This window comes from Strongylocentrotus purpuratus, unplaced genomic scaffold, assembly GCF_000002235.5.
Source record: "Strongylocentrotus purpuratus isolate Spur 01 unplaced genomic scaffold, Spur_5.0 spur5_scaffold_7, whole genome shotgun sequence".
NCBI classification, from domain to species: Eukaryota; Metazoa; Echinodermata; class Echinoidea; order Camarodonta; family Strongylocentrotidae; genus Strongylocentrotus; species Strongylocentrotus purpuratus.
Window position 1 is genome coordinate 16347092 of NW_022145613.1, and position 25074 is coordinate 16372165.

At 35.7% G+C, this 25074-nt stretch overlaps 1 protein-coding gene across 3 annotated transcripts in view; it reads left to right on the forward strand.

Moving 5' to 3' along the window:
- LOC590109 (glutamic acid-rich protein) overlaps nt 1-25074 on the forward strand; it is a 34954-nt gene that overhangs the window by 5254 nt on the left and 4626 nt on the right. Inside the window, exons 2-11 of one of the 3 annotated variants that reach the window (XM_011663748.2) lie at nt 5129-5420; nt 6077-6241; nt 6863-6973; nt 7490-7687; nt 8231-8435; nt 9004-9190; nt 9816-9998; nt 17395-17474; nt 18308-20190; nt 24651-24766. In XM_011663748.2, coding sequence (XP_011662050.2) covers nt 5129-5420; nt 6077-6241; nt 6863-6973; nt 7490-7687; nt 8231-8435; nt 9004-9190; nt 9816-9998; nt 17395-17474; nt 18308-20190; nt 24651-24766 — 3420 coding nt within the window. Of the gene's footprint in view, nt 1-5128; nt 5421-6076; nt 6242-6862; nt 6974-7489; nt 7688-8230; nt 8436-9003; nt 9191-9815; nt 10004-17394; nt 17475-18307; nt 20191-24650; nt 24767-25074 lie in introns of all 3 variants that reach the window. The other 2 variants (XM_011663746.2, XM_011663749.2) reach the window with 2 other exon arrangements.

Sequence of the window (25074 nt, forward strand, 5' to 3'; positions counted from 1 at the left end):
TCTTAGAAATGTATTGCACTGTATTCATATTTTGTAACAAAAATACAGTGCATGTGCAATAGATTTATGATATCGTAGAAAAGGCAAGGTTACACTAGCATGGATGGAAAATGGATGCACTTAAATATGTAGAGTAAAAAATAGACCCAATATGTTCAAAATTATAGGTTAACACAACTTAAAATGCTTGTTTAAATATTTTATTGTATTTATCTTCACAAATGGACTGAAATGTACATCATTCTTGCAGGTAAAAAAAAAGCACATCAGTGATACTGATATGATGTTTAACATATCCAGGAAGAGATAATAATAATATGGATATTTATATAGCGCCGGTATCCGCCAGGCTCTGGCGCTCATGGCGCTTAACACAATTATCTGTGGCATACAATGTACAGTACGTGAGCAATCAAGGTTATTCAAAGCACTGTTCATACTTTATTAGATGGAGAATAATTCCAGTTTGCAATGTAAATTTGTATAAAAGAAATGGTTGCATGAAATGCAGATGCAGCTCAGAATGATGACTGATAAGAATTGCTTATTATTATCACTCTTAATACCCCACTTCATCTTCTTCTCCTCCTTTTTTTCTTCTTCCTTCTTCTTCTTCTTTTTTTCTTCTTCCTTCTTCTTCTTGTCATTTCTTCATTTGTCTTTTTTTTCTTTTGTCTTTTTTCTCTTCTTCTTTTTCTCTCCTTCTGTTCTTTCTGAGTATTCTTCTTCCTTTCTTCATTTAAAAAAATAAAAAATAAATTCCTAGTTGAGTTTACATACAGTACATGTACATGTATGAGTATATTTTACTTATTCATCTTTCATCCATGAACCTACATGTACATGTACACAATTTAAATAAATCAAATTTATGATATGAAGTGTAAAATCCTTCATACATGTATTTAATTCTTTGTGCATACCCATGTTCAAAAGGCAATTTCTGTTGAGTTCCAAAGAAGACACTAATACTAATAGCCAAGAAGTTCATTTACCATAACCTACATTAATCAACTGGCAGTATGCAGTTTATACTACGAGTTATACATCTGCCCGACATACTCAGAAAAGATGTTGAGGCAATCGTACATACATACAGATGATGGGCTTCCAGCGCAGTAAACCTACATGTACAAAGCTTCGCTCGTCGTGGCACGCTAATTAGCTACAGTAGCTGGTTTGCCGGCTGGCCGGGCAGAACATGGCACTCGAGGGATATCTCTGAGTGTCCCAGCTTGCGTCGTAATTGCAAATTCATTCAGTGAATATGTCTTGTACTTGAAGTACTCCAAGTGACAGGAAGAGTGAAGTACACAGTAAATGCATCAGAACTACACCTTTTTAAGAGCTCTCTCTCTCTTCTGTGATGCGATATTGCGTTGCCTTTAATGGTTTCAATGCATCTTTAATCTCTGATTTTTGTTGTCTAGCTTTCATCTTCATCTTCATCTGTTCCTTGCTTTCATTGGAAGATCACTCATTCATTCATGGTGATTTATTTGAAGCCGTTACTAGACACCGTGCAGTTGTAGAGCTGCATTTTGCATGATTGGAAAACATTTCTACAGTTGTAGTCATCTTTATATTAATGACTGTATGGAATGTATCTTTACTGTAGATCAGCCACACAAGAGCTTGTTTGCTTTGATCTTCATCTTCTGCTACAATCCAACGCATTCTGCTATTTTACTCTGATCTTTCACTTGCTTTGAGAGCTCTCACATCACTATTTGCATATTATCTTATTTGCTATTGGATTTTGTTTCTTCCTCATCATCACGGATCATTCTCTGCTATGAATCTCTGATCTTCTATTACTTAGCTTGGATCTTTCATCTAGTTCAGCTTTCATTACTGTTTGCATTATAATGTCTTATATTTACCCTTTTGAATATACATTTTGTGGTGTTATTTCCCTTATCTCATAATCTTTGATCTTCAGTCTCTGCTATGAAGCACTGATGCTTTGTTAGTTTACTTGGATTTTCTTTCCAGTGCATTTCTCATTGTTGTTTGCATTATAATGTCTCATTTACTCTTTTGAATATACAGTATCTTTTGTGGCATCATTTCCCTTATCTCATAATCTTCAGACTCTGCAATGAAGCTCTGTTACATGTAGGCCTACAGTAGTTTAATTAAATCTTTCGTTCAAGAACAGATTTGATTGTTATTTGCATGTACAGTGTACATGTAATTTGTTATTTACTCTTCTGAATATACATGTATTCCGTGGTGTTATTTCCCCTTCTCATAATCTTGGATCACCATTCTTTGTTGTCAAAACTCTAATGCTCCGTTATTTCTATCAATTATACATACATGTACAGTAGAACTTTAATCTGTTAGCTTCTTCTGATAATGAAAACAAAAAATATCAACTCTACTATACTCTACGCCTTTAACATTGTTAATTTTAATGTTTCTTATCTTTGAGCACCATGTACCATTCATGTTCAGACATACAGTATGTTCATATCTTAGTCTGATGTATAAATGCACAATATAAACAGATATTTAGTTGATAATAATAATGATAATGGAGTCTTGTACATGTATATAGCGCTATTGTTTGGCATTTAACCACTCCTGGAGCTCTAATTTGTATTAACCTGTCTTTAGCACAGCTGCCATTTTAAGGGATAAATTCTTGCCGGATACCCATTTACCTCACCTGGGTGGAGTGTGGCAAATTGAGATTAATGTCTTGCTAAAGGACGTTAGTGCTGCACCAGGGATTGAAACCCAGTACCCTGTGGTTCATAGAGACTTATCCACACAAAACCTCTCCTGGAAGATACGCTACTGTTCCTTTAAAGATTTTGCTTGAGATTATTCATGAGTTGGTGTAACAAAATAGGGAGGAAGGAATCACTTCTTCCGCCTCATCACTTCCTCCTGTGATTTGCATTTGAAAAGCTTGTCTCCATCTCCGCACAGGAATTTGTCAAGGTCAAGGACATACAATGTACATGTATATATAGCCGACAATCTTTCACTGAAAAGCTTGAAGAGCCCTTCGTGTTCGTGTACGTGTACATCTTCTAGTACAGCTTAGTGCAACTGAGGAGTATTCTATGTCACAATATATCGCTTTTGGTTGAGCGACAGTGGACTTGTTTTACATCTCATCAAGATAGCTTGTGCATACATGTAGAACCAGACTGTCCTTCTTTATCAAATTGTTTTGTGAGTGAAGAGGCCCATTGGATCTGACTGTCTCTTACTTTATCTTACCTTTCCTCGAAGTGCATTTATGTTACAATACTGTAGAACGTGCAAGTTCAGTTGAACAGTGGATGTACAATGTACATTGGACTTATTTTACATCTTATTGAGATTACATTGTATAACGGGCTGCCTTTTGTGCAAATACATTGTAAGTCTGTGTGAAGAGGCTAATTTTTCCATCTGCTGACTGTCTCTTGATTTCTTTTGAATTACAGAGTACAGAAACATTGCAATGTTGTGCAATTTAGAATCACATCATCTAATGAGCTACAGCATGTAGAAAACTGAAGGACATCGCATCTGAGTGAGATTATGTAACTGACAGCCATACGCTGAAAATGTCTTTGTGCGTGAACTTCCGTCAACAGGCCTTTTTTTAACTACTGTAACACACTGTCTTGCATTGTTACCTAATAATGCAGAATTCTAGCTTCAGTCGAATTGCTGTTGACTTCTTCTGTATCTTAATGAGGTCACTGGATTAATAAAAGCTGACCATCTTCTGTTAGATGTTGTTTGTTCCAGAGAGACTGTTTTGTCATCTAGTGTCTGCCTTGTTTCTATTAAAATACACATGTTTACATCCAATATTATTTCCTGCAGATTTGGGCTCTCTATTAAAGTCTTGACTTTCTCTTTTGAAATCAAGAGTGTATTCACATCTTGTATACTGTAGATGAAGCAGATACAGATTTTTTTACTCACTGCATGATTTCCCATTCACACTATATAGTGCCGCTGGAGATTACATTCAAATGTGAAGTTCATTTTTCTCCTTCCCAAGGAATTTTTTGGTGTGAAGAAACAGATCTTATTGATGATAATGCGGATGTACATCTGGAGTGACATGTTGACCTGGTAGTGATACATATTGAGCAGGGGCTAAAACAAGCAGACATCTTGGAAAAGGAGTCATTCAGATAGACCTTTACTGTACTTCTTTCTGGTACTGTTTGAACCTGAAGAATTGAACATGTACTTCAGTGCTTTTTTACCTTCATGAACTGGCTTCAGGAGAAAAAAATGGACACAACTTACAAATAAAATCTACATGTATAATCAGTGCCTGGAGACAGCTTTAATTTCAACTCCATTTTTACTGAACCAACTTTCTTACAAGCCACTGCAAACATCATGATGGGTTTTCCAGCCGTTCCAGCAGTGCTTCCATTGCATGCAGATTACCACCAGCGAAACCCATACCACCCCCCTGCATGCGACACGCGATGCCCCACCTGCGTGACTCGCTGTCGGTCAGAAATTTGCAGTTCTTCGGGTAGGGTAGCCAATTTTCTGACAAGGGAGAGGGGTATTGCAAGGCTACAGACCCCACAAATCAGAACAAATTTGAAGCGAGAAGTGGCATGGAACAATCGGTTTCATTTACAGCAAAAGGTCTCATCCACAAGGTTATTAGAAAAGAGTCGCACAATTGTCAGTAATCAGTAAATTAAGTGCACTTGCTTGTTATTTGTAATGGTACAGCAATTGCAATAGGTTTTAAAAATTATGTGACACGTCACATTTAAAGCATGAATATTTCTAAGAATGTGTTCACCTGCACTGATTCTACTATTTTGTACTTCATATATTTGTTTCTTCCTTTTTCCCTTTCCCAATGACATATTTTGTATATTTCTTTCTCAAGATGAAAAATGTTATAACCTTTATTCATTATCTTATCTAATATAATTTTTAACTTTTAAGACCTTCATCATGATTTTGTCTATTTTGCTGTAGTCTAATTTGAACATTTTGTCTTTGTGTACTCCATTGAATAAAGACGTTCTTCTGAGGTACAAAATTGACTATAGCTATAGAATAAGTGTGCTTTCCTAATTGATAGCTTTTCTTTTAGAAGCTAAAGTACATGTACATGTTTGTTTTTTCCCTGCAGCCCCTTGGCCACCTACAGCAGCCTCCAGGACAAGCACCTGGTAGGTTACTTCAACAATACTCGCATGAAGAAACACCTGAGGAGGGCCGGACTGGTCACCCGACGTGGCGATCTCGTCACCGAGTCCACCTTCCGGCTCAATATGGCACGCAAGGAGCACCAGCGTCACGTGCGTGACCTCATGGCACAGGCCATCGTCCACAAGACGCTGGATCTGGAGCGACAGAGGCAGTCGGACATCAAGCAGAAGCTGGAGGAGATCTCCAAAGTGGAGCTGGTTCGGAGAGTCAGGGTATGAAGCATCTATTTATTTGTTCAAGATAATGGTAATGATAATGTATACTTGTATACCACTCTTTTCTGTCAAACGTGACACTCTTGGTGCTTCAGAGTCATTACCCGGCTTTAATATATGGCTGCCATAGCTGGAACCTCTACATGTATGTATAGCGGCATATTTCAAAGAAGTTAGAAAGATGGGATTCGATAAGGCTACACCATTTATTGGCTCTCCAACCCATGCTCCGGCGACAACTGCTACGCGGTCAGAACACAAAACCTAAACATATTGTCCAAGTATAAAGCCTCGTTCAGATGAGATACGGCAAACCGCAGCATTATTTTTATGATCACTTGAGCGTAATACGCTTATAACACGGAGCATATATAGTGAATACGCAGAGGGCCTTTTTTTTAAAGGTGCAGTTGCCATTTATTGACACATTAATAAAAACAGTTCATATCTAAATGAGCCTGAAGTTGGTATATCAAGGGTTTCAAGATATAGCTTGACCACATCAAGAAACAGTCCAAGAAATTCTAGTTCCTAAATGTTGCTCCTGTAACTAACAGACATCTTTTGCAAATGTGAAATGCTGTTGGAAGCATTGCCATTGAAGAAATGTCAATTTTTCGTCATCTTATCCTCCGTTTTTGTTTTTTAAATAGATGGATAGAGCGAGAAAGGGAGATGAAGACATCACCCAATACCTGAGCCCCAGAGGGAGACCTAAGTCCGCCCATACCAACCAAATGATACAACCTCAGCCCCCTCGTGGCAGAGGAAGACCTTCAACTGCACCAGCTAGGCAGAGGCCATCATCCAAGAGAGCTGTGAGTATTAAATCCCATCTTATCACATTAATGATTAATTTCATGAAAGGAGTATACATGGTTAACAAATCCATACCAATACTTTGAAAACTACGCTGTTGTAATGTACCAACAAAGAAATGTGATTGAGGATTGCCTGAAAGAAATATTAATTTCTCAGTAAGGGCTCTTCTTAGTCATTATTGTTATTGTTTCACAATTATAAGTATTAATAAGATAGAAATGTATCAAAAGCAGTATAAGACAGCAAGAGAATAATTGAAATGGGGGAAAAAAGTGATTGAAAACATAATCTAATTATAAATGATGACACTAAGGAAGACATGCAAAAAGTATGTCCTCCTAATTTTGTTGTTTTTCAGAATGGACCGAAATGGAATATGCACAGGTCAATTGTTTAAATTGGGAAGATATGCGAGCAATGAGGAAACATAGTATGAACAAGAATTATACAAAGTACATGTTTTGGTGCCATATTGCTGTCCATACTATGCTCGAAGACTGTCAGTTTTCCTTAGGGCAATGTACATGACAGACTAACTACTCATTGTTTTAGATCACTGTGTCTGTTCTTAGAGACAATTGTCATAGCCTTATGCCCTCTTGATGTTCTCTTTGTAGGGTGTGGTCTACGTGGACCAGGACGGGTTCCCTGTTCATCGGGATTCTGCAAGGTCAGACCGGTCCGATACGAGCAGCAACGGTGAAGTGGATTCACCTGCACTCAGAGAGGTAACAAGATTTTAGTGAACATTTCATAAGATACAGTGTATACCTGTGTATAAAGACCGCTCAAAGGAGATGTATTTAGGGCTTTCAAGATGAATTTAAAAAGAATAAAATACATTTGCCATGTCTCTCAAAATCTGTTCCATGTTTGACCCAAATGCATCTGCACATACAGTGTACAGTTTTAAAACAACTCTTATTATTCATTATTCATACTCTTACCAAGTTTTGTAATTGTTTAAGTGTGTTAATAAATTTATTTGTTCTGATTTATGTTTTTGAGAATGTGACATACAGTGTATTAAAGCTTACATCAACAAATATTCAACTACGTCCCTAATTCAACCAGTCCACCTTTCATTCTTGAGTTATGAAAACCCCCCAAAACATCAAATTTACAAGTGGTATGAATAATATAGTTGGTAACTGTACATAGTTCACAATCTATGTATTTAAATACAGATGTTCTCTGTATTGTTTTCAAGTTGGTTAACACATAATTTCTTTCTCATTGTGCAGTTGGACCCTAAGATTCTTCACAGGATCTCCCTCAACCTAAAGCCTGATGAGAAAGAGGGTCTCTCTCCGTACTCCCCAGATGTGACCCCACGACCTCCTGCGGCCAGGTCAAAGAGTCAAAAGTCACCAAGAACTTCTACTAAGCCTGGTGGTGTGGTGTCCAAGAATGGCAGGGGCTATCGTCCCAGGTCAAATAAGGTAATTTTATTGATCGATATTGCATGGAGGATATTGTAGCTTGAGACAGATTTTGAATATGTTTTTTTTTTTCTTGAGTAGGTCAGTGAATAGTTTTTCTTGAGTTGTCATGCTGAGACTTGTACCATTTTGTTCTGATTATTTAAAAAAAGAAAGAAAAAAAAGTGAGGCAAAAATCTGAGAAACAATGACATTTAGATATATCTTTAGTAATCTCAAAGAGAGAAATAAATTTAACCTGACATGTATGTACTTAATAATATAGTAAATCAAGTCATTTATATTAATTTTATCGTCTGTTTGGATCCAGAAGAGCATTAACTTGTATACTTTTACATTGAGTTGATGACCTTCTGGCTCTCAAAAGTCGATATAGTTTCCTCACTTGAATACATCACTAATTACAGCTATTAAGTTTTTTGTTTTTTTTGCATCCATGTGACTCTTTTCCAAATGTACTCTTGTTTTGTATTCAATGATTTTCTTTGTTTTTGCTGAATAAATAATGATAATAATGAGTGCTTTTTATTTTTTCTCTTAAAGGGTTCACTGGCACTCCATCGGAAGGAACCATCATACCCTCACGCCACCCAGCTCCAGAGTATGTGTGATGTGACGGTGAGGTACCGGGGGACCGGTCTCAAACTCCAGTACGAGAGGGAGGACAAGAGAGACGAGATTCAGATCTACCAGCAACATTGTGGAGGGGAGAACCTCGTTGTGTTCCAGGGCTTTGCAGATAAAGGGAGTAAGTACAGGAAACAATTCACAGAACCAATGTGTATTTGTTTATGTTCATCTGTTTAATTTCCTTTGGCAAGACATTAATCAACATGTACATTTGCCACTCTCCACCCAGGTGAAGTAAATGGGTACCAGTGAGAAGTAATTCATGGAATGCCGTGACCACCAACATCAGTAGCATAGCAGAGCTATGCATTACAAAAAAATATCCAATATTGTTATGATGTATGCCATTTCAATTTCCCAGATTTTGACAAAAGAAAATAGTTACGATTCTTTGACAGTGTTGGGCAATACATAGCAACAACTACAGCCTGGATATTATTAAAGAAAAAACAATATAAATGTATATATTTTGTTCATATTTTACATATTGGCTGTTTTTATTCATTTTTGTGAACTTGTGTAATTGTACTTGACACTTGTACCTTACACTGAATATGACTGACAATGATTGACATCTGATTGACAATTTTTTACCCTACATAAATCAGAATGTAATTGATATTTAAAAAAAAGTTTGTTGTGCTTTAGATGTGAACGCCATTTATGTGGACATTTTCTTCCATCAGATGACCTCATCTTTGTGTCACGTCGTCACCGTGGTTACCCGTTCAGTGTGACCTTCTTCGTGAACCGTGTGCAAGTGCTTCGACTGAGCGCGTGCTGCGAGTACAAGTACACCCCTGGAGCGCTGCTGGGAGGCTCAAAAGGTCATTTCAAATTCAAAGGTGTCCAAGGATCATCACCTTGTTACAAGTGAGGATTTTTAAAACCATATCTCAATATCTCTATCTCCAAATATTATGATTATTATTATTATTATTGTTATTATTATTATTATTATTACTTATACCACGCTTTTCCCTTAAGGCCCAAAGCGCTTACAGTAAATAAAAATTACACTAATATATGTAATAAGAAAAACTTACTACTACCAACTGCAAACAAAATGTGTTTTTAAGGCCCTTCTTAGCCTCTTCTTCATGACTAAGATTCTCAAAGTGATATATTTTTAATAAAAGAAAAAGAAAAAGAAATTGAGCAAGGAGGCAAAGTATGATATTAAGAACTATAAAAGCTGTGCATTAGAAAAGGATGATTATGGTGTCCTTTTATTTTGACTTGAATAGAAGTGATTTTTTTTTTCTCTAATTCAGTTCCATATACATGTATATGCATATCACAATGCAGGTGAGCTTACACTCAATAATCAGAGTGTCTTGATATTGAATGTATTGTAAGTTTGGTGCTGTTGTCCTAAGGTGCTTTACTTAGTGCTGCTAAGAAATTATCACCATGGCGCCAGGAATCATAGTATTAGGCGGGTTAAAAATGTACCATATTGCTATTATTACTATTGTGATTTTCTGCATTAATCCAGATGTCTTGTAGAAGCAGAGCTTGCAAGGAGAGAAAGGCAGCGTTACAAGGATGTCCAGACAGATACCATCGTACCAGAACCAGAGCCGGAACCAGAACATGCGGGAATGTCCACTCAGACAGAAGCCCAGGAGGAAGAGGAGGATGAAGGAAAGAAAGAAGAATCGACACAGATGGAGGAGGAGGAAGGTGAGGAGAGTGGCAAGGGTAGAAGAAGAAATGGTGGTGGGGAAACTAACAGCAGTGGGAGTGAGTCCAGCTGTAAGAACAGTAGCAAGGGAAGTGGTAGGCCAGGCGCAGGGGGAGTAAAGTCCAAAAATGGAAATGCCAGTGATTCTGGTTCAGGTCATTCTGACAAGGGGGAAGAAAAGGATAGCTGTGGTAGCAGGTACTCTATTGATTCCAGTGGGAGTGATGTTACTTATGGGAACAGCTTTGAAAGCTCCTCAAGTACAGGTAACAGTGAACAAATATCTAATGGATCAGGCAAAAAGAGGAAAGTTTTAACAAAGAAAAGAACAGATAAGGAACAATCATCCAGGAGGAGTGAGAAAAGTACTGGTAATGAGCCAGTGGAAAGTGTTGATACAAGGGCAGGAGTTGGAAAGATAGCTGTCGAGACGAAGGGAGGAAAACAAGCCAGGGGGAGGCGAAACAATACACGTAATCAACTTATAGAGAAGAGCTACACGAAAGCATTACCTGATCCCCAAACGACCAAAGTAAGGCGCTACAAGGGAATAATCACTCAGAACACAAAAACATCAAAAACTAGGAGTAGTAAAGAAAAGCATAAAAATAGTATACCAGTGATAGGTGGTGATTTAAAGAATGGCTCGAATAATAGAAAGCAGAAAACAAAAAAAGCATACAGCCATGATGATTATAAAAGACAGGTTTCAAATGCGTCTATGAAAATGGAAGGGAAGAACGAGGAAGCTGGTGAATTGACCAACAGTACAGGTCAGAGGGCAAAGGTCAAGTCCAAGGGGGAGAAAAGTCGGAGGGCAAAGTCGCTGAGGGTAGAAGAAAAGGGACAGGGGGAGGGGGGAAGGATATATCGGGTGAATTCAGAGGAGATTTTCACAGGGGATTATTCCTTGGAGGGATTGAAGATCAGTGAGAATTGATTTTCATTTTATAGAAAAGAGCACTGGTGCACGTTCAATGAACTAATGGCACAAACGTCCATGAAGCTGCACTCAAACATTTATATATTGATATGCTACATGTGCTTTTGCCAAAATTCCATTATTAAATTGACAAGCTGAAAATTCCCTACATGGCAAAATGGTTTGGTGCAAGGGCTGGTTTAAGAAAACCTGGTTGATAACATCTAGAAAGGGAATTTATCTTTTACTGAAGTTATGTTTTCATGAGTTTGCATAATGTGCAATAGCATTCATTTGCATTTACATGTTTGTTCAATCATTTACCTGTACAGAGTCCCTTTGTATTTTCATGCCAATGCACTTTTTCACAGCCACACTGACCACTTCACAGAAACATTCATTTTAACTCCATTTTATTATCATGATAATTCATAACAATTTCATACCATAACTCAGGTTTGCTGCAGTTAGTCAATTAACCTTGTTCTGTTTGTTGTAATATTGTTGTTCAGCATGTGCTACTTATATCTGTTTTTGCTCATGCAAACTTCTCTCTCTTTTTTACAAGCTTGCCTCAATTAGTGTCCTTCGTTGTTTTACTGTTTAGCTGAATATATTTTATATTTTCCTTTTTTATATTCATAGGCTAACCCAATTACTACTGGATTTTATCATTTCCATAGGCTTAAAACATGAACTTAGACAATCCAAGGACAATCCATGTTGATTGATTGAATGGTGCTACATGTTCATGTATTTAATTATTATATTTATTTATTTTATAATATTTTTCTGGGGGGGGGGGGGAGATGTGTCAGCCAATATACATATATCTCTGACAGATTGAATGGTGCTACATGTTCATGTATTTAATTTATTTTTTTTTAATAATTTTTCCTGAGGGGGGGGGGGGGGGAAGATGTGTCAGCAAATATACATATATCTCTGACAGATTGAATGGTGCTACATGCACATGTATTTAGCATTTATTTGTTGCGGGGGGGGGGGGGGGGTGGCAGGGCCAGCATATACATATCTATACTGTATATACATTTTGTCAACCTTTGCAAACAAATTTTTAGGGAAGACAGTAATGGGGAACTTTGATTTTAAGCTACGCAACCATTATTATCTCATCTCCTTTTGCGTTGTATTAAACAGACAATGTACATACATTAATATAAAACAAAAAAGGTCTTCCAGTGGCTTCATCTACATAATAACAATCTTGTATTTTGGTCAGAAAGCCTACTTGTAGTTCTTCCTAGTCCGAAAAAACATATCGCAAACCTTAACTTATACCTCTTGCTGGGCTGCGTCACATATATGGCAAACAGACTAGTAGTCTATGCTCAATAACAAATTGCTGTCAAGATAATCTATATCAATTTATGGAGCATGAATATTGCATTTGAAGAAACATGATGATAACACACACAAAAATTAGAAATTGCAGATTTTCTACTTTTTTTGAAAATTTTACTTAGTGTAGGTGTTTTCAAACAAATAAGGAATATTGATATGTGAAAGAAGAAACACAAACTGATATTAATTTACAATAGTTGCAAAGCATACAAATGATTTATCTCATACAAAGAGCATGAAATTTCCTATGAAAGCCTTTATCCACATTAGTTATACAAGGCAAGGAGCAAACAATTGAGAGTTAAGCATGTTATGGTAAAATAAAGAAACAAACACATTCCCTGGCACACTACGAGGTCAATTGTTTGAAAACTTTCCATCCACAAGACTTAAAATCTTAGAAATAAATATCTATGAAGCCATGCAATTCGTTAGGCTGGGAAAACATACTAGATAAATGAGGAAAAATATGCCTTGATTATGACTTGATTGGAAGCCTCATTAGTCCATAACGAGGCCCACATGCAGAGTCTTATATCTGGAATTTCAAAGGAAAATATGGCCTCGCGTATGGAGGAGGAAAATTAATTAGAGTCAGAGACAACTGAGATAAAAACAAGGGAGGAAACGCAATTAACGCTACAAATTAGATGTAGATGTATTGCCGGCTGCCTGCATAAACATTGTAAGAGCTTTGTATTGCCAATAGCAGGGACTGCCTTCTGGTGAGCAGCCTATGGTATGTCTATTAGCAGCGTATTGTTGGACAACAAATTTTAAAATTTTAACATCATTTATGTTAAAGAGTGATTTGAATCATGGATGCAAAGCAGTGACTTACATTACCATCATTGGTTTATCTTTATTAGTTTATTTTTGCCAGTCCTGGGATAAAAAACATAAAAAACATTAAATTAAGTAATAGATACATATAGATGCTTATAAATTGGTTGTCAGATGTACATTACTGTATGCTTTATCAAAACATACATGAATTTCAGGTACATATCAAATATGCCCATTAATGCTCAACAAATTAAAAAAAATGATAATGTAGAAAATTCTATAGATCTAGAACACACAATATTCTTTAGGCCTACAGTTTATCTACATGTAAATGTATCAACTCTTTAGCTGTACCATCATAATATACTTTGATCCAATCATTTATGCATGCATTCATTTGCCATGATTAAACCCAAATTAGAAAAACTGCATGGGTAGATATTTAGAGCATGCATTTACCTAGTGAATTTTAAAAAAGAAGCATGTAATTTTAGAGCATGAGGTTTTCAAATTAAAACATTGAAGTACATGAAAACTACACTAATGTACATTCCCTCCCCCACCCTCAAATTTTAATACATGTGCTTCATCCAAACAGTCATCGATCCGACTAGCTTAAGATGTCTCTAGAAATGATGCAAATTTCTTTGAGCCTTTTAGTATATAGCCAAATAATGTTGCCAATCGTTCACCATAATGATATATTAGTGTTTTATGATAATAATAATAATAATAATATTGGATATTTATATAGTGCACACATCCACCCTGCAAGGTTCTCAAAGCGCTCCAATATTACCCCTGCTCTGTGCACACAATTTTTTTGAACAATTTATTGGCTGAATATTAAGTTTTACCTCCTTAAATTTGTTACACAAGGCCAAAAAAAGAAGTGGTTATTCTGCAAAACAAGTGCCAAATTTACCTTCTCACGTTTTGGTCTGTTTCTTTGTAAGTGATTGCATCTATTCGCTATGTGATTTTTCTTGTGACTTGCCAACACCTTAGTGTGAAATTATTCTTTTGTTGCTTACTTCTGCACACATATATATACATCTGTTTCAAGTGTTGAAAAAATATATATAAAGAAGGAAAATGAATTACATGTTTGCCAAATGAATGTATCAAACTTGACATCTATGTACATGTATATACACACATCTTGCCATGATTATGTCAAAGTCTTATTTATCTCAGCAGTATTGCTTTCAATATTGTATATATTGATCTGCATTTTGATTGCTACAAAGCAGCTTTGTTATGAGTAGTTTTAATAATTGTTCAGTACTGGTATGTGTTTATGGAAAATTGAATATTTACAAATTTTGCAATTGGAATATATACTAGGAATGCTAAAGGCTGCAGGGAACATCTTCTAATTTTGTAAACAAAGTTAATAGCTCAAATGTAACACCTAATCAGCCAGAAATGTCACCATTTAACTAGTACATGTACAACCAAGGGATTTAGATTTTATCTGTAAATTTCTGAATTTTCATAAACACTATTTCCCTCCCTGTGCATTATATAAATATTTGGAACACTGGGTCATTTATTTTTAATGTGAAGTTTTTTAACTATTTCTATAATATATTATTCTCTTTGTCTTTAGTGGTATCATTTTTGTTAATTTTTTCTGCTATCTAATTTTCATGCACCTTTTTTCACTTTAACTGAGCTCTTTGTGTACTACAATCAATACCTGAATGGAAACATATCAATTTTACTAGCTTTTTAAAAAATTCATATAAACTATAAATTGTAAATATGTTAATCTGTAAACAGACCGTTTTCTCTTTCTCATAAATCATTTTTATTGCCTCATTTTCAGCTTTTCAGTCTTAATGATATGTTGTTAGGTTGTATCATAATTAATTTATCGCTGGTTTAACAGCAGCACTATTTATGTCGTACTGTTCAATGCGATTCTTTTATTTTCATAACCTAACCATGATACAATACAAATGTAATTTTATATGTCAAGAATTCAGCATCCACAACTTTCCATTTGCCTGCAGGCTAAATGTTTTGTATCATTAATCTATGCTTTTTAAAGTATCAGAGTATTTTTCTTTATCTAATTTTGTCTTTTCCTTTCTGCAAGAGCCTCAGGTTTTTTAACATTTCTAATCTTTTTTATTTCTCCAACCTCTTTCTGTCTTTTGCTCACTACATGTATATATTTGATATTAATTGCTCTGTTCTTATCTCTTTCCTGTGTCTGTTTATTTACTCACAATATGTTTGAATAAACACTTCATCTTAAACTGTATTATACTGTGCTTGTGTGTTCATTGCATAACATTTTTTTCTTCTTCAATTTTCATTTCAAACTACACAATGTAAACTGTCATCAAATAATATTAACTTTCTTGCACCTGTCTGTGATTCCATTATCAGATTAGCAAATTGCTGATCTGTCTTCAATCTATTTCGCTAACAATCTTTATTATCAGTACGATTAATGTAAGGCCAACACCACATGATTGCAAAAAAACCTCATCCCCACTTTTTGTTAAGTTTTTCATTTCATGTGCACATTCATGCATATCAAATGCAGATTCTTCGCCAATATTTTCATCCAAATCGTTATGATCACTTTCATCAAAAATTCATATTGTTTTGCCCAGAAAACAGACGACCTTTGCTCAAATATATTGCAGTAATTTTTTCTAAGTGATTTTCTTGCTTCGTGGCTTCATTTTTACTATTTACAAAGGTTTTTAAGGTAGGAAGTATGATGATCAAACCGGCCTTTTTGCAGGGCTATATTTTGTCAAAGAAATGGATAGGCCTGTGATGTTTTGGGGTTTTACATTTAAGGTGTAGAGTTATAGTTTAATAGGGATTAGTGCAAGTATAATATTGGGTCCATGTTTAAAGTTAGCAACTTGATTATTTTTGGAAATTGGCAATTTTTACCTTGCCATATGCCATACAGGATCGGAGGGAATGTGAAATAACAGATGACGTACAAAAGTGTTATTGTACACTGTTGCCCATAAAGTTGGATTTTTCTTTTTAATACCTCTTTTCATGAAATCATTGTGGCAGTATGATTTATTCTTGATAGATCATGTTTATATTCTCGGAGCTTTATTGTTCAACCTCTATAACTCTTTAAATTGATCAATAAAGTTCCAAGCAGATATAAACTTTATCTATGACAAATAAATCATATTGTCAAAAATGCTTCAAGAAAATAGAATTATTATTCCATCTTTATGGGTAGCTATGTACCTCTAAAAGGACAGCATAACAAAATGACACATATAAAGTCAGTGTTAAGTGTTTAATTTTTAAATGTTTATTACTACTATATTTACTGGTAGTGTGAAATGCAAATGCTGCACCATTAGCATAAAAAGAGAGAGTGAGAGATAAATAGAAAGAGAGAGAGAAGGGGGTGATAAAAGGCACAGAGAAAGAGAGGGCGATGACATTTAGAGTCAATAATAATACGAATGATAGATAAAGGTAGACAGACATACAAATGACCAGTTTCATGTAAATGGAAAGAAATATATGTGAAAAAGGGAAAAATGTCAATAATACCAAATAATATTTTTAAAAACTGCATTAGAGTCACATCGTGCATATTTACATTAATGTATGTTGTTTACACGTATGTTAAGCATATCTTATGCACATACAAGGTATTCATTGTATTCACCCCCCCCCCCCCCCCCCCCCCCCCAGAGGAGGACGAGTGGCATTTTTATTTTGCATATTGATTTTTAACATGTTGGTATAAAGAAAATTAGGATCTCACAGATCAGCAATATATCTCCTATATGAAGTCATAAAGCATTTTCAGTCATTGTACAAGCATTCAGATTCAGTGAAAAAAGCAATATTCTTTCTGACTATCATTAGATTTCTCACACAAAACCAACTAAGAAGCACTAATATGAATACATGGAATCTAACATTCTAAATTCTAACAAAATTATTAACTTCCTGGTAAAACTATGGAAATCTAACGAACTCCAAGTTTTACACAATTGAGAAATTATGGTTATATTTTGTCTGTCCAAAGCCAAAAGAACATTAATTCTGTGTTAAAGTATGTAAGTTAACGTCCTTTTAGCTCCAAGCATACGATTTGTTAGTACTCTGTTTATAAGAATAGCAACCATCTTCAACTGAGGTGAAGTTTAACTTTAAATTCATTTTCTTGTAGATAATAACATTATCCTTCAAGATGGAGTGTGATCATTACAATGTTTTTAAATTACCAATGGAGATGAGCAGTGGTGAAATAATATTTGTGATAGACACTGTAAACAGTTGTATACTTTCGATGTTTTGGTCTGCAGCAAATGAAGGTTACGATGACGATGAGTTTGAAGAAGATGAAGAGCAGAAGGATGAGAAGGATGAAGAGAAGGAAAAAGGTCAGTACCCTTAACTTTAAAGAGAAGTTTCTGAGTTAAAAATGGTATATGGGCTTTCTTTCTCTTTTAATGTCACGTTGGAGGAAAGACGTTGCAATTATCACCTGGAGAGGATTGCTTATCCCTTCATATTCAAATTATGACAAGACTTAACTGAAGTGTTTGGACTGAACTGTCATACCACATGTGGGCATAGTGTTATATTCAATGCTGATGATGATGATGCTGATGATGATGATGATGATGATGATGATGATAATGATAATCATGATTATGATTGTAATGATGATGAGAAAGAGGATGATATTGATTGATGATGATTATGATGATGAGGATGGTGATAATGATAAGGCAGTGATGGTGATGAAGATGATAATCATGATCTAGTAGTAAGGATGATGAGGAAGGGGATGATAGTGATTGATGATGATTATGATGATAAAGATAATTGTGATGATAAAGATGGTGATGGGGATGATAATGTTAATAATGATAGTGATTATGATGATGGTGATGAGAATGGTGATGATGATAAGACAGTGATAGTAATGATGGTGATAATGGGAATGATGGTGATTGATGATGATGAGGAGGATGATGATCATTATCATGATGATAATAATGATGAAAATGGAGATGATTGATGATGATGATGATGATGATAGTGATGATGATGAGAATGGTGATGGTGATGATGATTTCAAGCATTGGAATGGCACCATTTTACAGTTAAAAAGGCACAAGTTTATGTATTGAAGTCAATATAAATAAATTAAGGTGTATGATGTATGAACATATGTATTGATTTCCCTTTTCTCTTAACTTTCCCACAGATAAAGAATCAGATGGTTTCTTCTCGGAAGTAGAGAGTGAGAAAGAGTCTGTCCAGGCTGAAGACAAGAAGTCAGAAGATAATTATGGTGATTCTGATTTTGAGGCGGAATCTGAGAAAGAAGAAGAGAAAGAAGAAGATGTTGTAGAAGAAGTTGCAGAGGAGGAGGAGGAGAAGAGTGACTCTGAGGTGGAAGAAGAGAAAGAAGTGGAACAGGAGAAGGAAGAAAAAGAAGAGGAGGAGGAAGAGGAAGTTGAAGAAGAAAAATACGCTTCTGACAGTGACCAGAAAAATGAAGTGGAGGAACGTTTTGAGCAAGAAACTCAAGAAGAAGTTGAAGCTGTGCCAGAAGAAGAACGTGAAGAGGAGAAAGAAGATGAGAGGAGTCTCTTTAGTGCCTCTGAAGGAGAAAATAGACTCTTGTCTTCTGATGAAGAAGATGAGGACAAGAAGAGTCTTTTGGAGGATCAGAGGAAAGATGGTGAATCGGAAGCTGATTTCAAGATTTCAAGCTCAGCTGATGAAAGTGAGAAGGAAGAGGAGGAGGCTGAGAGACAGATTAAGGATCATTCAGATGATGAAAAGGTTGAAGATGAAAAAGAAGATGGTTCTCAGGTCAAGGAAGAGGAAGAATCGGATAAGGATGACAACCAGAGTGCCAAGGATGAGTCTGAGGAGAGAGAAGAGGTGCTTGACGAGAGTCTTACTCAAGAGATTACTGTAGAAGCTGTAATGGAACCTCCTCCTAAAGAAGCTATCCTCGTTCAAGACACTACCTTGATGACCGCGAATGATGACGATGATGCTTCTCAAGCCGAGGAACAGGTTCTGGATAAAGATACCGTGGATGAGCAGGAAGCACAAAGTGATAGAGAACAGGGAGGTGGAGAAGACGACAAAGAACAAGTCAGCCCTGCAAATGATGATGCTGGAGATAGTGCAAGCCGTAGAGAGGAGGATGCACAAAGTAAAGGAGATCAGGAAGATGGAGAAGAGCACAAAGAAGAAGTCAGCCCGGCAGATGATGATGCTGGAAATGGTGAGAGCCATGCAGAGGAGGACTCTCAGAGTGCACAGGAAGAGGACCTGCCAGCCCAGAGTCATGTTGAGCCCGAGGTGGACCACTCGGAAGAAGTTAAGGTTGCAGATGAAGAAGACAAGCCAAAAGATGTGTCAGAGGTTCAGCAAGTAGAGGAAGAAGAAGAGGAAGTTGCTCAGCAAACCTCTTACAGTGCTCCAGGACAAGAGCATACTGAGTTGGCTGATGAAGCAAAGAGCGAGAGGGAAGACCCTAAACCCGAAGAACAAGAAGTACCCAGTGCTGCTGATAAAGAAGATGTCCCTGAACATTCGAAGGACACACCTACAGAAGTCCCTACAGAATCTCAACAGGAAGTTGAACCTCGTGATGAATTTGTCAAGGATGAAGCAGATTCATCAGTTGGAGATGATTCTCAAGAGACTCAAAATGATAGGGCGCAACAAGAAGTGCCTGCTGAGGATACTGCAGAAGCTCCTGCTGATGAAGAATCAAAGGACACCCAAGATGCACAGTCAGAACAGGGAGCAGCACAAGAACCAGAGCAGGAAAAGGAGGAGGAGGAGGAGAAAAAGATTGATGATGCTCCACAAGACAAAGAAGAAACAGAGGAACAAGAGGAGCAAGAACAGGATGTTGCAGAAGCTGTAAAGGAGGAGGAAGAAGAGGAAAAGAGGGAGGAAGAAGAGGCAAAGAAGGAGGAAGAAGAGGAAAAGAAGGAGGAAGAAGAGGAAAAGAAAGAAGATGGATATAAATCTGACTCCAGCTCTAGCCCCAGCCACCATTCTGATGATGAGGAGAAGCTGAAGTTATCCGGTTTCATACAAGAGCAGGCAACTGATTCAGTAAGTTGACATTTCTGGCCTCATTTTTCCATGTTGTATCATAGTTTGAACTTTTGTTGTCACACTTGCATTTAAAATACAGTTGAAGTAGATGAACAAAGCATTATGTCATCTGTTTGGATTCAATAGGTCATTAACTAATATAGTTTAACACATAGTTAATGCCCTTTTAGCTCTGAACAGATGATATATATTAATTTGTCATCTCATTTATATCTTCTGTTGAGGGCCAGAAGGGCATTAATCATATGCCCACCTGACTCTATGCAAAAGATATGAAAATGTATTTTTATATATAGAATCCACATTTTCAATCAATTCTTGAGAAACTTGTAAAAAACACTTTTACTATATATCAAACTTGTATTTGGTTAATGTTGTGTCAAAATATGTGCACTTACAACAACAGTTCATACTTTTCTAGAAGGAAGCCCATTGTCTTTGTCCATGTACATTATGTAACTAAAAATTCAAAGTAAAAACAAAATTTGAACCTTTGAAATTGAAACTGAAATATCAGTTTCTCCTTATTTTTTGGTGATTTATGAATATTAAGACTATCAGTTAATGATAACACTTGAATATTTGCACATTTTTCATATGGTGTTAATGTATTGGTTTCACATTGATACTAAGTTTTTACGAATTGATATGTTTGGTGTTTGATTTAATGAGGTAATTCTGGTTGCATTAATAAACACACTCACTTTTCTCTGTTCTTTCTTTCATATCTCCCTCCTGTTCATGTCATAAAACAATCATCTCTTTGAATCTGAGGTTGTGTCAAAATCTTGATAGTTAAAAATGTAATACAATAATTATGAACAAATGTTAGTTACGCCCACCACACACTTCACAATCCGATTAGATTTTAAAAGAATTTGCAATACATGTAGTATTTGATATGAACATTCAATCATGTAAAATCTTAATGACTGGTAAATTGAATAGTCATATGATTGAAAGAAAAAATTAATGGGATTTCATGCTTCCTTGGAGGGGAAAAAGCTAAATCGTCTCAGAATCATAGTGTTGTCAGACCAGTACTATGATTGTTTATGATTTAAAGTCAGATCAGCTTCTTAGAAACTCAATCAGGAGGAAGATGATGTTTGTTTAGATTGATATATATATATAATAAAATCACCATTTCTTAGACAATCCGATCACAGGAGGATCGCACAGTGTGTGGTTGGATGTACATACCGGTACCCTCTAACATCATGCAAATTAAGCTTTCCGGTTGACTAAAAGATTGCCATCTTTTGTCAGCAGAGAGAAAACCATTATCATTTTATTTGAGAGGGGTGTGGGAAATGTTGGTTGGAACACTCATTTAAAAAAATGATCAAATTGGGAGAAGCAATGAATCTTATACCGTAAATTGAAAGAGGTCAACTCGTAAGAATATAATATTCTATTTTATGACTGACTTATGAACTGTTAACACCTTACTAATCTATTATTCATTATCATGATTAATCTGATAATCCCCTAACAATTAATGACATCTAACCTGTTCAGATATAACATCTTTTTTTCACTGTATGATTAATTTTGGTATATGTGATCTCTCTATCTTCCATCTCTCGATCTTCCTTATTTTGGGGTTATATGGTACGTTATTTTCTCTGGTTTCTATCTGGTCTCAGAAGCCTGATAATGAAGGTTTACCTACTCAGTCACTTGCTAACAACAATGAGTCCTCTCCTGAAAATGATCAGGTGATTTTCTCACTTCGTGTTGCCAATTTGTCTTGCTTCACTTGCTAGTCATCTTTCAGCGGTGTAGATTTTTTAGATGGCTCAAAAGGTCTTCATTTTTGCATTTTTTGTTGAAGAAAAAAAGAAGAATAATGCCATTGTCCCTAGATACGAGAGATGGAATTCTTTGAATAAATATCAAGGAAATACATCAAAATCATGTAGATCAATGATATGCACAGAGAAAAGTTGCAGCCTTCATGTTCACCCTTATTTTAAACAACATCTACATCTACTCTAGATTATGGCCAAACAGTAAACGTCAATTGATCTAAGTATTTTGGAAGGGCTACTTTATAATTAAATAAATAATGGGAAATAAAAATGGATTTATGTAAGGACTGGTGTTTTAAAGGCACTGGGCAGCTCAACTGGCCTTGAAAACCCAATCGATCTTACGTTAAGTTGACAAGCTAGAATGTGTCCCCCATTTCAAATATTTGGTCCAAAATACACTTGAAAATGTGAGATCCTTGCTTGTCGCCAGAGATGTTTTTGGAATTATACCCCCACCCATTACAATGTCCTGGATATGACCCTTTCATCAAATACATCATTACCACCATGTGAATTGACCATGGCTCAGAGTAGAGAATATCATTGGGATTAATGATCATGAGACACTACACATATTTCACCCTAAGCCTGTCTGTATCTTGGGCTAATAATACATGGATAAGTCCATGGATTATCTTTTAAATCTTAGGAGGTTTCAAGCTTGGTCATTTGTAAAGCTGGTTAATCACTCACCGTTGCACTTTTAAAAAATGCCTGTTCACGCCGCTACATGTATGTGCACTTTGCTTGCTTCATTATCCATTGGATCAGTGATTATAATACAGACATTGCTATATCATTTGCTGACATTTATGTTGCATATTTAAGTTATTATCGTGGACACGTTGCACTTCAATGCTGGCCTTGCACATAATTGCCATCCAATTCTCAAAATTACTGTAATTAGGATTACTTCGAATCATCAGATCATCGCGTCTGGTCGGGTGGCCAGACCTTTTGTGAAAACATGCCCGTTTATTCATGAAATGTCAGGGTAATACTTGTGAATTAAACCCCTCTCATCTACAAATGATCTGGTCCAATGTACCAGACATCACTCTGTGAAAACCCTACCGCAAATCTACGAAAGGTTGCGTCCTTAACATGTAATTTCACATGATCTTCAGCTTTCGTTTCACAAAAGGTTGTGTAACCCTGATGATTCGATGTAAGCCTTGTTAATATGATAAGCATTTTTTTTTTTTAATATGTGCTTTATAACTTTCTATTTCTCACATGAACATTTATTTTTCATAATATTTTTATTAACAAAAAGGAGTCCATTAATCCCCTCTGAAGGGGAAGGGGGCTCTGACAAATTTTGGGGAAAAAATCTTTTAAATCCCTTTTTCATAGGCTCCCTTTCTCATCCACTTGTTAGTATTTTTTCATGTCATCCCTTTTTTCTTCTTTGTGCTTTTTAGACCTAGGTTTTAGTGTTGCTTTTTTGTATCCTTAAATTAATGTTCCTGTTCATTATGAAAGCCATGAGTCATGCACTGCATGCAGCCAAATATATTTGCTACATTACTACAATTCCCAAACAGATTTTGCAAAACAGTCACAGATGAATTCAGATGTAGAGCATAAATTCAATACAAATTGTTCATGCAAGCGAGTACCCTGATCTAAGCATGCATTTTAGAGGACTTGGCAAGACACCATGCATTTTAATTATTGGAATTCAATTAGAATTTATATAATAAATAACATGGTCACATTTCATTGGATAGGCACAGGGGTTGGGCTGTAAACAGCTGAAATTTCTCAAATACTGTCATGCCATGTTCTAAGTATTAAAAAAATGTCTAGTCAGCTAAGAAATTTTTTTCTGCCTATTTTTTATAATTTCTTCTCTAAGCACTCTTCAAACTAAAATATCCTATTACCTGTATCTTTAGACAGCTTCAGCCATATGCCGAGTTTAATATACCTTTCACATTAATCCTCTTTTTAATGCTTTATTAAACAATGTAGCATACCACTACTTGTAGATTAGACTTATAACTCCACTTTTTTGTGTAATCATTGCTAACCAAGGTTCTTACAAACTTGTAAAAAGAGAGAGGGGATTTAATAAAAAAGGATTTGATCTTGTTATGTCCATGTTAGTGTTTTTGAAGAAAGGTCTTTAAAATTTACAGTGAAAAAGTATAAAGTACTTCTAATAAATACTTGTCCCCATTATCAATAGGGCTTTGATTAAAGCATAATGATTGGCACAGAAAATTCAATAATCATATCTGTTTAATTTTGGCTAAGTGCCCCAAATGAGAATGTATGTTATTTTGATTGAAACATTCAAGTACATAGAAATGGTTGTGTTCTATATTACATTCATTGATATCTAAAAGTTGATCAAAAATTATAAACACAATTCTCCCTTAAATTTGTCCTTGTAAGCCTTGCATATCAAAAAATGTACCGGTAATCAAATCCATGCATCACCAATTTAAGTATCACCATAATTAGATAATTGGGGTTCCAATTATATTTAAGTCATTTGCTTTAAGTTTGTATGAACCTTCAAAATTATTTAAAAAATCACCCTTTTCAACCTTTCTGTCACCCTTAACCCTCCTAGTTAGATGTTTCATTTAGAAACAAATTTTAAAAGTAGTTTTGTTAATTTGTTCACAGTCTTACAGCCGACTGGCTCTGAACATGAACGAGAAGAACCTAGGCACTGAGCAGGCAGAACAGGTAGCCCAGGCCTTGCTCGAAGACCCCAAGTACAAATCTATTGAATACCTCCTGTAAGTTCAGATTTGTTTTCCCTTATTATTTTTCCTTTTAGATAAGTACCTAGAATAGTTTAGAAAGATATTTGATTTTTTTGTTAAAACCATTTACCGATAGCTATTGATACATTTTGAAAGACATTAAAAGAGGATGCTAAAAATTCTTTACTCAGTCTATATGTGCAGAAACTGTGCATTTACTTCCCCCAACTACCCCGTAAAATTGGCAATATATATCTATATTTATCCCAGATGCACTTTTGCCATAAATCTGTATCGTGTGATAAAATGGAATGAACCTTATTATTTTTCTTGTTTTTTGT